This window comes from Naegleria fowleri (genome assembly GCF_008403515.1).
Source record: "Naegleria fowleri strain ATCC 30894 chromosome Unknown tig13, whole genome shotgun sequence".
Classification (NCBI taxonomy): domain Eukaryota; phylum Heterolobosea; class Eutetramitea; order Acrasida; family Naegleriidae; genus Naegleria; species Naegleria fowleri.
In genome coordinates, this window is record NW_025407945.1 from 418,188 (window position 1) to 432,867 (window position 14,680).

At 35.3% G+C, this 14,680-nt stretch overlaps 6 protein-coding genes across 6 annotated transcripts in view; 2 read left to right on the forward strand and 4 right to left on the reverse strand.

Annotated features, from left to right (window-relative positions):
• FDP41_012285 (uncharacterized protein) overlaps positions 1-304 on the reverse strand; it is a gene marked incomplete at both ends in the record, with an annotated part of 1,489 nt that extends 1,185 nt beyond the window's left edge. The window contains one exon of the mRNA XM_044702787.1: positions 31-304. Within this exon, the coding sequence (XP_044566341.1) occupies positions 31-304 (274 nt within the window). The remainder of the gene's footprint in view (positions 1-30) is intronic.
• A 45-nt stretch (positions 305-349) lies between these two features.
• FDP41_012286 (uncharacterized protein) lies at positions 350-1,303 on the forward strand (the record flags this gene model as incomplete). The annotated part of the gene is made up of 1 exon (XM_044702788.1): positions 350-1,303. One exon carries the CDS (start codon positions 350-352, stop codon positions 1,301-1,303), a length of 954 nt encoding a protein of 317 aa, XP_044566342.1.
• Positions 1,304-1,460: 157 nt separating this feature from the next.
• FDP41_012287 (uncharacterized protein) lies at positions 1,461-4,482 on the reverse strand (the record flags this gene model as incomplete). Its single annotated transcript, XM_044702789.1, has 4 exons — positions 1,461-2,011; positions 2,165-2,725; positions 2,930-3,616; positions 3,825-4,482. The coding sequence occupies 4 exons, from the start codon at positions 4,480-4,482 to the stop codon at positions 1,461-1,463; spliced, it is 2,457 nt and encodes an 818-aa protein (XP_044566343.1).
• A 248-nt stretch (positions 4,483-4,730) lies between these two features.
• On the reverse strand, positions 4,731-9,991 carry FDP41_012288 (uncharacterized protein; the record flags this gene model as incomplete). The annotated part of the gene is made up of 5 exons (XM_044702790.1): positions 4,731-6,993; positions 7,038-7,377; positions 7,449-7,584; positions 7,649-7,682; positions 7,866-9,991. The coding sequence occupies 5 exons, from the start codon at positions 9,989-9,991 to the stop codon at positions 4,731-4,733; spliced, it is 4,899 nt and encodes a 1,632-aa protein (XP_044566344.1).
• Positions 9,992-10,248: 257 nt separating this feature from the next.
• FDP41_012289 (uncharacterized protein) lies at positions 10,249-12,255 on the forward strand (the record flags this gene model as incomplete). Its single annotated transcript, XM_044702791.1, has 1 exon — positions 10,249-12,255. One exon carries the CDS (start codon positions 10,249-10,251, stop codon positions 12,253-12,255), a length of 2,007 nt encoding a protein of 668 aa, XP_044566345.1.
• Positions 12,256-12,267: 12 nt separating this feature from the next.
• On the reverse strand, positions 12,268-14,145 carry FDP41_012290 (uncharacterized protein; the record flags this gene model as incomplete). Its single annotated transcript, XM_044702793.1, has 1 exon — positions 12,268-14,145. The coding sequence occupies one exon, from the start codon at positions 14,143-14,145 to the stop codon at positions 12,268-12,270; it is 1,878 nt and encodes a 625-aa protein (XP_044566346.1).
• Between the last annotated feature and the right edge of the window lie 535 nt (positions 14,146-14,680).

A 14,680-nucleotide genomic window follows, 5' to 3' on the forward strand; every position in this document is an offset into this window, starting at 1 on the left:
ATGTTTGCTCTTCAACATTTTTTGGAGAACCTTCTTCATAATTTTGGTCCTCTTCATCATCCTCATCATCGGCTGTTGTATTCATTCGATCATCACCTTGTTGATTAGGTTCGGAAGCTTGATCATCATCTTCGTCAAATTCAAGAGTATCACCTTCTTCATTATTTGTATCGTATTGAATCTGAGTAGCAATGTTTGATTGAGTCAACGATGACGTATTAAGTGTTGATGACGTTGTTGTATCATTTTCAGCTTCACTTCCTTCGGAATCTTCGTGTTGAACCTGTGTGGGAGCGTACGACATTTTTTTTTGAAGGGATCATTTCTTGTGCTCTAAAAAATTGAGAAGATGAATCAGGTCATCATTTCCAGCAAATCGAACCCGATCATCAAGGAATGTCTTAAAATCAGAACTAAATATTCCAAATATTTTAAAAAATGTTTTCCTTTTTCTAGGGATAGTACTACCAATAATAATTCCGTGAATGAAATATTAAAAAGCGATCAAGATGATCATTTGCATCGCTTTGTCTCTCTTCCTCTATTAATGAACGGATCAAAAATAATAACAGAATCATTTGAGAAATACAACATTCATCCAAAATGGCTATTTTATAGGCATGATAAGCCTTTGCTTTTGAAAGATAAACAAAATCAAATACAATACTTCCCCGTAACGGACAATTTAATTAATTATATTTGTGGAGATATTGTTAGCAATGATGGATACTGTGCTGTCTATGATAATTATCATCCACAAAAATTATTTCGTCCTCGAAAAAGAAATATATATATTTATTGTTACAAAATAAGTGATCCCAACAATTTAGGATCCATTATTCGAATGAGTTTTGGATTTGATATTTCTGCGATATTCTTGAGTGAAGATTGTGTCTCACCCTTTACTGAGCGCTGTATAAGAAGTTCAAGAAATTACATAATGAATATTCCAGTTTTTCATTTACCCTTAGAGGAATATAAAACCATCATACATGAACAGTTGAAATGTGATTGCACACTGATTGCAGATGCCTCTTCTTATCAGAAACACAACATCAAATCAATTCTTGAAATGAATCACTCTCAACGAACATTGAAGAATCTTTGTCTGATCATGGGAAATGAACATCATGGACTTATGTATCAAGATCAAGAGTTTCATACGGTCATGTCACAAATACCCAATAAGGAATTTGTTTATATACCCATGAGGAATAACATTGATTCTTTTTCTGTGAGTCATGCAGCAGGAATTCTCATGTATGAATTGTCCAATTACATGATGACAGACTCGATACGATAGGAAATAATGATTTCACATCAACTGGACATGCAGGAATTCCAGTACTACCTACATTCAAACATAATGCATTACAGTGTATATCTCTCTGGTTTCTCTTCAGATCACACAATATACATTACATCTCTCTTGATTATGAACACACTGAACTAATCATTTATTATTGCATCAATTCAGCATCAGCACTGTACAAACTCAAATTATTAGTTGCACAATGAGTCAAATATTGACAAGGCTTGAATGAAACAACCTTTCCATCACTGTCTTGATAAAATTTGTTCAATCTGTCATAAATATATTTTGCTCCAAGTTCATCAGCCCACTTCATTAGACCTCCATAATAATGAAGGAAACCCATGGCCATGACACTTGCAACATCAATATCACTCACTCTGAATACCACTTTATCCTCAATGACTCTACAAGCCTCATTCACAGCATTGAATAAACATGCTTCATAAATGTCCTTATCTGTGTAATTCAAAGGAGGTGGAGATCCAGCAGCTTTTCTCACTTGTGAAATAATTGATTCCATTCCTTGTGGGTCTGGTGTTCTCTTTCCATTGGCTTCATATTTATAGATACCAATATTGGTTTTTTCTCCCAATCTCTTAGCCTCAATCATGAGTTTAGTAAATGGAGAATCTTTTGCTCTCTCCTTATAGGCACCAGCAATGGATTGAGAAGCATAATTGAGAACATCAAGACCAGCTGTTTTTTCAACAACAATATCAATCATATTCATACCGTATTCACATCAATCATATCCATATCAATCGTATTCACAACAACAAGTAAACATTATTCATATTCACAACAACATATTCCTATCAATATCAAATAACAACAACAACAACAACTTACACATATCAGCCATTGTAAAGAATCCAACACGCATCACACTCTGACTAATGGCCTTATCAATTTGATAGGGACTCAATCCACGTTCAACTAAATATTGAGCTGCAATTCCATATGGCCAAAATATTCTATTCACTGCAAATCCAACAACATTGAGAACAACCACTGGAGTCTTTTTCACTTGTTTAGCAAATGAGAGTGAATTCATCAATACTTGTGGTGATGTATGTTCAGTTCTTACAATTTCCAATAATGGCATGACATGAGCTGGTGTGAAATAGTGAAGACCAATCACACGAGATCGATTCTTGGGTTGCATCTTTTCAGAAATTCGATTCAAATCAATCGTACTCGTATTAGTGGCAAGAATACACTTGTCATTGCAATGTTTTTCCAAATCAAGGAATATTTTTTGTTTCAATTCAACAATTTCCAAAACAGCTTCAATGACCATATCCACTTGATGGAATGAATCAAAAGTAATTTGACCCACTAATTGTTGAGAAAAGATCTTGTCAAATTGTTGTTGAGTCATTTTCTTTCGATCCAATTTGGATTGGAAGACTTTTTGGTCATATTTTGATTGGTTTATAATACATTTGTATATATGGATTGGTTAATAATACATTTGTATAATTATTATCATATTACCATCGATAGATGTATCGAATTATCATATGATCATAGATATATCGAATAATTATATCACAGATATATCAATGGAATGGTGATTGATCATTTAAAGATCAAAAAAATTCACACACTTACCTTTACGAATACGTTCCATTCCAGCCTTCAATGCTTCTTGATTAATTTCCTTCAAAATCACTCGAATACCATTCTCCAAGGCATTGACTACAATATTAGCACCCATGGTACCACCTCCAATCACTGCCAATGATTGAATTGGACTACTAGTACTACTATTATCATTCAATAAACGTTTTGGTAATTTTGTGGTTGCTTTTTGTGCTAAAAAGTAATGAACCATTCCTCGTGAAATGGGTTGATTGGCAATTCCTGCAAATTCTTTCATTTCAACATCAAGTCCATACAATCCATTGCATGGAAATTGAACAGTTTCACGTACCACTCTCAGTAATGCTTTAAGATGTGGTAATTTGGATTGAATAGGATCTAATTGTCTCTCCATTGCATTCACAATAGTCAATGAAGACGTTTCATCATTTTCTTGCATTAACTTTTGAGAGTATTGAAGAGTCTTACGAATGGCACGTTTACCTTGAATCATTTCGAGACACAATTGACGAGCAGCAGAGAGAACATTACTTTGATTCGATCCAACAACACATTGATCCACAAGACCCAATGAAAAGGCTTCTTTTCCTTTCACAGGTTGAGTACTGATCATCATTTCTAATGCTTTTCGAGTTCCAACTAGACGTGGAAGTCGATTGCATCCACCATAGCCTGGAATAATTCCCAAATTGGTTTCTGTGCATAAGTGAGTGTGCAGATGAGTTCAAGAGAGTGTGTGAGTGTGTGTGAGTGTGTGTGAGTGTGAGAGAGTCATAGTCGTCGTCATCATCATCATAGTAGTAGCAGTATTGAAGGTATGAAAGAATGAGATTGTTTCATGTACGAATGAAAGGTATGAAGTGTGAGATTGTTTCATGAACGAACCTTGTAATCAATCACTTACCAGGTAATCCCAAAGTAGAATTCTCAGTACAAACTCTTCCATTGCATGCCATTGCAAGTTCAAGTCCACCTCCAAGTGCCACACCATCCACACATGCCACCACTGGTTTATTCTTTGGAGAATTTTCAATGTAATTCATTAATGAATTTCCATTTTTAAGAAAATCTAAGAATTCACCACCATTGGTAGTAGTTGCATTATTGGTAGTAGTAGTTGCATTGGTAGTAGTACTTCTCTGTTGTCTCTTTCTAATTTCAGTAATATCAGCAACTGCAACAAAGAAACCTTTCAACTTGGAAGCAATCACAATACCCTTACATTGATCATCATTGTTGGCACGTTCCATATTCTTTTTAATGGCTTTGAGCATTCGATCAGAGAGAGCATTGACTGGAGCATCATTTAAATACAAGACGACAATACCATCATCGGATGAATCTTGTTGATAAATGACACAATCATTGTGACTACTGTGAGTGTCTCTTGATTCTCCAGAAGAGGTAGAGTTGAATTGAATCCAATGATTATTACTTGGACGAGTCATGATTTGTTCTTCCGAAGCATCATCCAAAGATGTTGCTGCTTCTGATGATGGATTCAAGTGATTCAAAATGCGATGGATTCTCGAGGAGTGTTTTGTTTGAGAGCAATTTAACATTTTTTAAATATTTTTTTTGATTCTTTGAAAAATTTTCCATTCGATCAACAACCTCTTTCTCCGATGTGTTAGCGCTCTCATTACATTGATAACGACCAATCGTCGTCCCTTGAATCCGGAGATTTTGAGGATCGTACTAAAAGACACAAAGTTTCATGAATCGCTTAATCGATTGTACAGAGTCCAAACTAGTCTATTGATCATAACTATGGAAAGTAGTCACTACTCTGAAAAAGTTCAATAAATTTTTACAAATCCAATCCTCCCACTCCCATTTTCTTTCTCTCCAAAGCCAATCGTTCATGAAGTCGTTGTTTCACAATCATTTCTCGTTCATTCTTGTAAGGTGAGATGGTTAGGATCTTTTTCTCTGGTGAAGGGAAGTGAATATCTCTGGTAAGTGCACTTGTTTCATCTTCAAGTGAAGTAATGATCGAGTGATGATGAGTTGGTGATGATGATGGTGAGGATGGTGATGTCTTTTTATCTTCATGTTCTCTTTCATTCCTAATATTGTTGTTATTGATGTTTGAAGACATGTGACGTTCTCCATTGTTGTTCATTGTAATGTCATTCACTGTTGTTGTTGTAAGGTGAGAGGGAATGGTTTCATCCATTTGAATCTGTGTGGTTGAATATTGGTGAGATAATTCTGCTAACAATTGTTGAAGCTCAGTTGGAGACATTTTTGAAAGTAATTCCACTGGATCTTGTTTGTCACTTGATAAGGTCGATTCGACACCTACACTACCATCAGTGGTATCAGTGGTGGTGACTGTGTGATTCATGACAAGATAAGAGGAGTTTGTTGAATTCTTATCCTTTTTTGGAGAAAATGAATACAAATTTTCATGACTTGAACTCACATCCACTCGTGTCAGATCATTGAGTGTCGAAAGTATTTCTGCCTTTTCTTCATAATCATTCGAATTGAAATTGTTGTTCAATGATTCATTGGATTTCAATTGAGTAATTAAATTTTGTGATTGTTCTTCAATAATCTTGAGTATTTGTGATGAACCAAGAGGTTCTGTTGAAGTCTGTGGTGGTTTCTTTTCAGGCGAAACGGATGGAATGGTAATGATCGGAGAAGTGTTGTTTGATTTTTCTTTGGTTTTTGTTACAAGTAATTGAGAATTACTTGGAATATTCTTCTTGTGAGTATTACATGCTGCATTCTGAGAACCACCATTGAATAGTTGAGCTTGTTCAGGAAGAGTGTTGGAAGAAGTCATCGTCGTTGTGGTGGCATTAGAAGTACTACTACTACTTCCACTTTGATGATTCCTTAAGGTAGTTTCCCATTTGTAAGTACTTGCATTGGCCTGTGAATGAACGAGATGCCTCAATTCATTAAAGTTTCGAACATTTGGATTTCCTTTCATTCGACTTGTGTTCTTGTATTTAAATCTTTCAGGTTGATAATTTTCAAAAATACTTTTCACTCGTTCTGAAAGATCTGATTCAGTCATTGTATGATTATGACGTTCCGATAAGACTAGTATACTTTCCTTAATGGAATGAGTATCGTCATTGTTAACAAGATTGAACATATCTTCCAATAATTTCTGTTGTTGTAAGGATCGTTGTTCAATGACTGAAATATATTCCAATAAGAGAAGAACATCTTGTTTCACTTGTTCATGTTGTTCTTTCAACAAGTCATAATTTTGGGTCTTTTCTTTGTGTTCAAGATCTAATCGAGATTTGTGATGATGAAGAGATACTCTCATTTTGGAAACTTGTTTTTGCAATTCATTTCTTCCTTCTTCAGAGGTAATTCTTTTTTGTTTTTCCTCCTTGTATAATTGTTGAACATTTCGATAATTGCGTTGCATTCGATCATGTCTTGTTCTTAGAGATTCTAATTCCAGTAAAATATTTTCATTAGAGGATTTGAAGGTATCACAATCTTGTTGTAGATTTTTGATGATATTCTTTAGAGATGTAATTTCCCCTCTCAAACTTTCATTCACTTTCTCAAGTCTCGAATTTTCTTGTTGCTCTTGATTTAGAACCAATTTAACGTCTTCAAGTTCTCGATGATTGTTCGTCTTTTGTATTTTTGGAGCATCAATTTGACCAGCAGATCCATGATTGAATGATCTCATTAATCTCTTTGATTGAATATAGGAAGAAGCTTGACTGGTTGGTCGTTTAGGAGCACTGGATGGTCTTGTTGGTTTTTCAACATTGATGGATGAAGTGATGGTGGGTTGAATTCTTCCTTGTGGTGTTTCAGGTCTTTTTACATAAGAATTTGTTGTTGAGAATGGATCCAATGCTAAATCTGAACTCGTCGACTGCAAACTGAATCTTCTTTTTCCTCTCAGTGAGGATCCATGTTCACCTGTCGTATCAAAATATTCTGAATCTTCATCGGAGGTGGTTGCCACAGAATGACTTGCAACAGATTCTAACTCATCAAGAAGTCCATTATTTAAATCAATAGTGTCAATATGAATCAGAGAGGGTACCAGATTTGAAAGTGAGCTCACATAGTTGGAATGTCTTTTGTATTTTTTAATTTTTTGCAATTCATTTAAAAAACTTACTTGGCAATTGGATTTCCCTTAATTTTTAAATATTGTAATGATCTAAGATTTGATAATCCTCGTATCGAATCAAAGCTACTAATTTCATTGTTCATAACATTTAAATCCACTAGTTTTGTTAAATGTTCCATTCCATCCAATTGTTTAATGTGATTGTTTGATAAATTTAGAGATGTTAAATTTCCTAGAGTAATAAATACATTGTACGTGTGATTGATATGGTTGTAACTTGCATTCAGCTCTTGCAATGAACTCAAAATCTCAATTCCAACCAATTTTGTAAGTAAATTATGAGAGACATCCAATTTCGTTAATCCTAGAGGAAGACCTGAAAGTTTTCCTGGAGATGATGATTTTCAAAACAATTTTAATGTAACACCTTCGATCATTCAACCATCATCGATGACTTACGTAATTTGTTACGGGATATATTCAAAATATTCAAAGAGGTAAAACTTTGAAGATTGGAAAGCCGATGAATATGATTTCTGGAAAGGTCCAAACTTTTTACGAGAGAGAGCGTTTTTCGATCTTCCTCTCCTCCGAACTTGTGATGATAAAATTCACGGGGGTTCGAAGGAGTTTTGTGATGAATCGACAATGACACTTACTCGTTCGAGATCAATTTCTTCAATTTGTTGGTCACTGAATGAGATATGCATATCGTTGTTGGCGAACAACCCTTCGTTTTTTTTGAACTGTAATTCCAGTTTCCGCGCCATTTTCTGTAAATAATGATGGGGAATGAAGAGCAACAACAACGAGAAACGACGATCATGTTTTAATAATGACTTTTAATAATATTAATTGGTTGTCCTCAATACATACAGGCAAAAAGTAATAATCAGTGGTCTGTCCACAAGAGGATCCAATATGGTTACCATGATCATTTTACCTCTTCCACTGAGCTTATTTCCAAACAAAACACTTGCAACAGGATATCCCAAACTGTTCAGTATAATCACTTCATTATCTTTCTTCTTGTCATCAAAACAACCTCCTTCCATCGAATAGAGATATTCTCCATTCATTAAATACATTCTAATTTTTGTTTTTCTGATTGTCTTCATCTTGTGGAAGCATTTTGCAAAAACATTGCCATCATGATCTCTGATCGTGTACTCCTTCTTCAAGAAAGAACTCTTTTCGAGAGTGTAAATTTTTCTTCTTGTTCTGGTGTCAATTAAAGCAGTCAAGGAATTAGACTGTTGATGAATAATAGACACAATGTCAGTGGTGGTGTCAAACCTTTGAGTCTTACTCTCATCAATATTTGAGCCATAGATGAATGGTACTTCTTGACAATTTTCGAACATTAGAAATTTAGTGTATAAACATGCCAATGGGAGAGTGGTTTTTGATTGAACAACTTGATTAGTGAGCCAACTTGGGAGCGATTTTGGATCCTGGAGTAACTTGATGGTTGCAAAGAGATCACCAACGACCTCTTTTCTCGTTCCAGTGTCTGTCTTGCTCATTCCACACCAAATTTCCCACTTTCCTTTCAGCTCTGGTTTCACTTCGTTCGTGTCTTCTTTAGGAATTAAAATCTCTTTCAATGGAATATTGACCACTCCATAGGCAAAATCATTCTTGGTTGCACCCACTTTGCTGTAAAGTCGAACATCAAGCAATAATTCATTACTTGGGAATAGATCAAGGGTAAACGTTTCATTCCACTCTGGAGATCTTCCTGTTTTAACTGATTTGGATTTGACTCTCTCCTCTCTATTTTGACCGAAATGTTCTGGATTACCAATTCCCATGTAAAATATTGGGTTGTCAATTCTCTTCTTTGGACTTGGTCTTAACTTGTCTGCCTTTCTTATTGTCACTTCGATGGAGACTTTTTCATGTTGTTCGTTTTCTCGTGTTCTACCTAAAGCAGAGTTGTCATGGTTTTCAATAGAAGCCTCTTGAAGAATGAAGGGAGATTTGAACATATCCATGCATTTGTCAATCTCATCTCTCAATTTACTACATTCATTGGTGTATATGACTAACTCTCTTCCCATTGTTGATGTTCCATATAGAATGATATCAATTAAATCAGCTTCGCTTTTAGCTGGCTTTGATACTTTTTGAATATCATACAACTCGATCCTTCTCTTAATGGTCATCATATCATTGGTTGATGATAGATAGACTCTATAATTTGACAGAAATAAATGTCGAAATTTGTGATTGTCATCAACCGAAGATATTAGCATGACGGTAGTATAATATATAAGGCTTTCATTGGACATGGTAATGTGTCGATTTTCAAACTGAGAAACTTGCTCTTTGGAGAGTAAAAGCGTACTGAGATTTGCCTTCTTCATATCCATATATTCCTTGGTGATATCTTTCAATTTGCATGCTAGAGAGTTTGATCTGTTCAATCGTTGCCTATTCTCCATTCCATTTTTACTCTCATGATCCAATATGATGATTCTGTCGGCTCTCTGTTGTTGTGTTGAAGAATCAATTCCAGCCATCATCATTGAATTGTTGTTGGAACCAATAAAACTCGTACTTGGGTTTTGTTGTTCAACCATCACTTCCAACTCTGGTAGTATATCCTCAAGCAAGGTGTTGTATTGTTGAGTGAGATCCTTAATGAATTGAATTTCGTTTTGGGACAATTCTTCTCCCTTAACCACCTTATCCTCTGCAATGTCGTGTAACGAGTGAAGCGTATCATGAACCTCATGTAAAATAATGCTACACAAATAACAAGCCTTTTCTTCGGGAGTAAGGTGATTCAAGGACAATTGTTCAGTTTTTTGAAAGTCAAAGACAAGAGCCACACATCTGGAACTAACGCCATTAAATTCCAATGGAAGTGTATTGGGTGCATTCCTTAATAGATCATAGACTTTGATCTTTGTTTGTTCATAGGTTTCAATGGCTTCAGGCAGAGGAGGAAGAGGGCTGTCCAATGATGAGGATGACGATTCGATCATGGAAATCATGGCGTCCGAAATTTTTTTAATTTTTTGAATCAAGCCTCCTACGCAATCACGAGGAAAACCATTTGTGTCAAATTGGACGTAATGACATTCACCAGAGACCTCAGATACCTCATGATGAAAGAGGTAAGTGTATGATTGGACGAAAACCATTGATTGCTCATTCGTTCAGAGCAGAGAAACCCGTACATGAGACTTCAAATGCCTGTTCAATGAAACCCAGAAGCAAATATCTCGATCATTTTTGTTGGATGAAAAAAATGGATAATTATCATCATCGTCAGCACTTCACTTCTTCGACGTCGGGATCATCAGGCAATACGCCTTCCACTAAAACACCGCAAGAGTTTATGAAAGAATATGAGAATATCTTAAAAGCAAATCCATGCGATTATTATACATGGGAGAAATACATTACTCTCATGGAAATTGAATTTGGTATGAACCCATCAAGCCTAGATATTTCTCAAAGGCTTTTAGATTTATATTCTCAATTTCTTGCTCAATTTCCTCTCTTGTTTGGGTATTGGAAAAAGTATGCGGAATTAACCTATCAAGTTACAAAAGATTTTAATCAAACGGTTCAAGTCTATGAAAAGGCAATTGATAAAAAGACTGGAATTTCTAATAATCCAGATCTATGGTCGCACTACTGTTTGTTTGTAGCTGAACAATCTCAAGATGTATCGGAAATAAGAGCTTTATTTGAGAGAGCACTTCAAGCCATTGGAAATGATTACTATGCTCGTATTCTATGGGAAAAGTACATTGAATTTGAAACATCACAGGATGAACTTGAAAATGTTGTCAAGTTATATAAGAGAGCCATTCAAGTTCCATGTAGAGATTTGACATTGATTTGGTCTCAATTTAAAGATTTTATGAAAACTCACACACCAAAACAAGAGATTCCATCATCCACAACAAGTAGTAGTGATGGAAAGGAACAACAAGAATCATCTCAACAAATTTTATCTGTCGAACAATATGCTCACACTCAAGAAGAAATGAATGCTTATAAGGCCTCTAACAAATTGAATGATTTAATCACCTATTGGAGAGAGAATTTATATCTTCCAACAAAAAAGGAATTGGAAAGAATAAGACCTTTTGAAGATCACATTAGAAGACCATATTTTCATGTTCAACCATTCCAAGAACATGAATTGGAGCATTTCAGAAGATACATTGAGAATGAACAAGATGAATTTGAAAAGAAGAATAAGTGGTGTACATTGGAACATGTCATTCAAACCCATGAGAGATTTATTGTCTATTGCTCTTACTATACTGAGTTTTGGAATCGGTATATCAAATTCTTGGAAAAACAAAATCTTCATGATCAAGTCATACAAGTTTACCAAAGGCTCACTAATTATAGCGTCCTAAAGAATAGATATCAAGTTCATATTCAATTTGCTGAATATTTGGAGATGAATCATTCTAAACCAGAAATGATTGAGAAAGTATATAATGATTTAATCACATTGAGATGTGTTGGACATTTGGAATCATTGACTCGTGCCATTCATTATTTACACAGATCAAAAGACAATGTTGAGAAAATTGAAACCATTTATAGAGAACAAGAAAAGAACATTGCAGGTACATTGGCAAGATGTTATTTCAAACTTCAACATGCCAATTTTGTTTGGAAAGTTAGAAAAGATGTTGAAAGAGCAAGAATTTTATATAATCAATGTATTGATGAATTCAAAACCACTAAGAAGGCATACCAAGCACTAATAGAGTTTGAAAGTGATGTTGTTTTGACCAGTACTGATAATTTTACTAATGATCATCTCGTTGAAAAATTGTTAAATTTGGAATATTACAATGTTCCAGCTGGTGCACATGAAGATGACATGCAGGATGAAGAATCTGTTGATAGAGTAGTGAAACACTATCTTTCTCTATGGGGAATGCCATCACCACACGTCGATTCTGAAAAATTATCATCTAAGAAGAACTCTAGTTTTGTGACCATCTCTTTCAAAATTGAAGTGCTGCAATTATTGTTACAAAGATATGTGTATCAATTCCAAACGATTCAAACCGTACAAAAAGTCAAAGATGCAATTAAGAGACTCCAAGAAGAACAGTATGAATCTCAAAGAAAGAGAAGACTTGAGAATGGAGTTGACATGGGCGTTACTTCCGAAACTAAAAAGCTCAAATCTGGGGAAGATCAACGATGGAATTTAGAACAGTACAAACAATACTATCAGCAATACTATCAATATTATCAACAATTTACACAGATATAAATTCTCCTCGAGTTATTTACTACGAACTGTCTCTTCAAAGTAATTTTTCAACTCGATTCTGTCGGGAATGTGAAGTCCCTGTTGTAAAGGATTCTGTTCATCCAAGGAAAGATAAGGATAGACTCGATGCATGACATTTGTCATCTTTGAAGGAAGAGAAGACCTTACATGTGTGTTGGCTGGTGCGTTTGTATCTTTTGATCCTCCTCGTGCACTCTTTTTGAATCCCATGAGGAGACCATTCTTGTTCGTTTCCAAGTCAGAGTCCTCTTCATTATTGAAATAATTGGAATATGTTTGATCATCACTTGCTTTTCGCATCAAAGCTTGTTGCATTTGTTGAACGAGTTGTGTTTGAACCTGTTGTGCTTCTTCACGTTTTCTTCTTCTCAACTCTTCACTGACACAAACGTTGTGAATGAGCTGTCGATAGAACTGATCCAAATCCTGCTGTTGTTCTCTTCGTGCAGACTCTAACTCTTGAGCATATCTCTGAACTGCTAAATTCATGACTGTTTTAGCAGCTTGTGCATTGGGTTGTCTAAAACCATTTTCATGTGGTCCATAGTTAACTGCTGCTGAAAATTGGTGATTCATCAATTCTGTCATGGAATGGATGTTTCCATCAGGAGGGTCTCGTGAGGCATAATGGCATGGAGGATGCATGAACTCTTTTGAAACAAAATCACCGTTGGTGGACCTCCAAGAATGTTCTTTTTGGAAATGGTTTGATTTTTCGTTCGACCTTTGAGTTTCACAGGTCTGTAAACTTCTCACAACATTGAATGCATTACCTCTTGGAAGTTGCCTAGGAGATAGAGATGAGTAAGTGGAGGATGTTGTAGGTCGATGTTGTTGAGGTTGAGGTGGTGGTTGAGGTTGTAATGATTGGTGGTGGTGGTGGTTCTTAATGGAGGACTCATTGGTTCGATTGGATATGGAAGAATGCGCTACTGAAATGGTATCATCATTCATTGGTTGTCCATGTCGATGGTGGTGATGATGATGGTTGATAGGTTGTTGTGATGTAAAGATCATGTTTCTCCAAGAAGAAGAATTAGATTTCTTTGAATTGAACTGCTGTTCTTGTTGTTGCAGACCTATTGGATTCCTTTTCAATAATTGTAAATCTTCTTGAGAGGTCATTCTGTTGTTTGAAATAAATGATCCCATCACTCTCTTTTCTTCTCCTAATGAATTTGATGAATGTTTTTGAGTGATTGGTTTTTTCAGTGAATCCACAAATTCAAAATCTGAGACAATTCTTTTATCACATTTCAAACTTCCAACACTAAAAAATTCAATTCGTACTTTCTTTCCTCCTGACATGATCTCTCCCAATCTACTTCTTAATAATTTCATTACAAAAAGAACAACTTCTTTCGTTGTACAACATTTCTGAGCAACAAGGAAATAATTAACTTCAATCGTTGGTATTGAATTATCTACAAATTTTCGATAATTTCTTCTTAATTTTACATTAAAATCTCTCGCAAAAGCTTCATTCATTACAAATACAACCTTTTTTGTTTCAATTACTCCATTGTTTCCTGTATGAAGTAGAGATGTCAGAAATGAAAATCTTCCAATATTGTTTACACTGACAGATTTGACATGTTCCAACTGTTGATACAAATATCTTCCAATGGTTTCCCAAATTTCTTTGAGTAAGGGATATTTGACATCTCGAAACGGTGATGTTGGTTTAATGCCATATTGAGTATGAAGAATTCTCTCACAATCTTTGAGTAGATCTTCAATGGTATAGGCGTTTTGTGAAGATGAGGAGAAGGTTTGAGAATGAATGCTGCTTTTCGTGTCAATGATTTGATCAGAAGAAGCATCATGAAGAGGAGGAGCAGGGTGTTCAAAGGGTTCGGAATGAGGCATTTTCGATAAGGAGTTGATTTTTGAAACTCTCAGAATTCTAATGGTAACAACGAATGAGTATGTACGATTCAATCTCCTTAAAACTCATGAGAAATGATAATGATGAGGATTTTTAGCTTTCGCTCACGACGTGATGTTCAGAATGACAACAGCGCGCTCACTCGATCTCTTCGCTCGTTGTTGTTGTTGTTGTTGTTGTTCGAGTTCTCTTTTCGGATTTTTTTAAAATTTACAGTTTTCTGAAATCCAGAATGGTCTCTCACGCACCTCGAGCTCTCAGCTTTGAACAACAACAACAACATTACTTCAGTTCTTCTTCCGTTGGTGTGTGTGTGTGTGTCTCTCTCATGTATGTGCGCCACTCAACAAACCTCACTCGCTCAATTCGTTCATTTGGTCCAATAGATAGATACCATCATCGAATCAAGCATAGGAGGTCTGACTGTCTGTTCACACACTTCTCTTTATCTCTTGATCAAATCTACTACTGAAAATCAAATCTCTCTTGTTCAAATGATGAAATGAAAATCTCTCT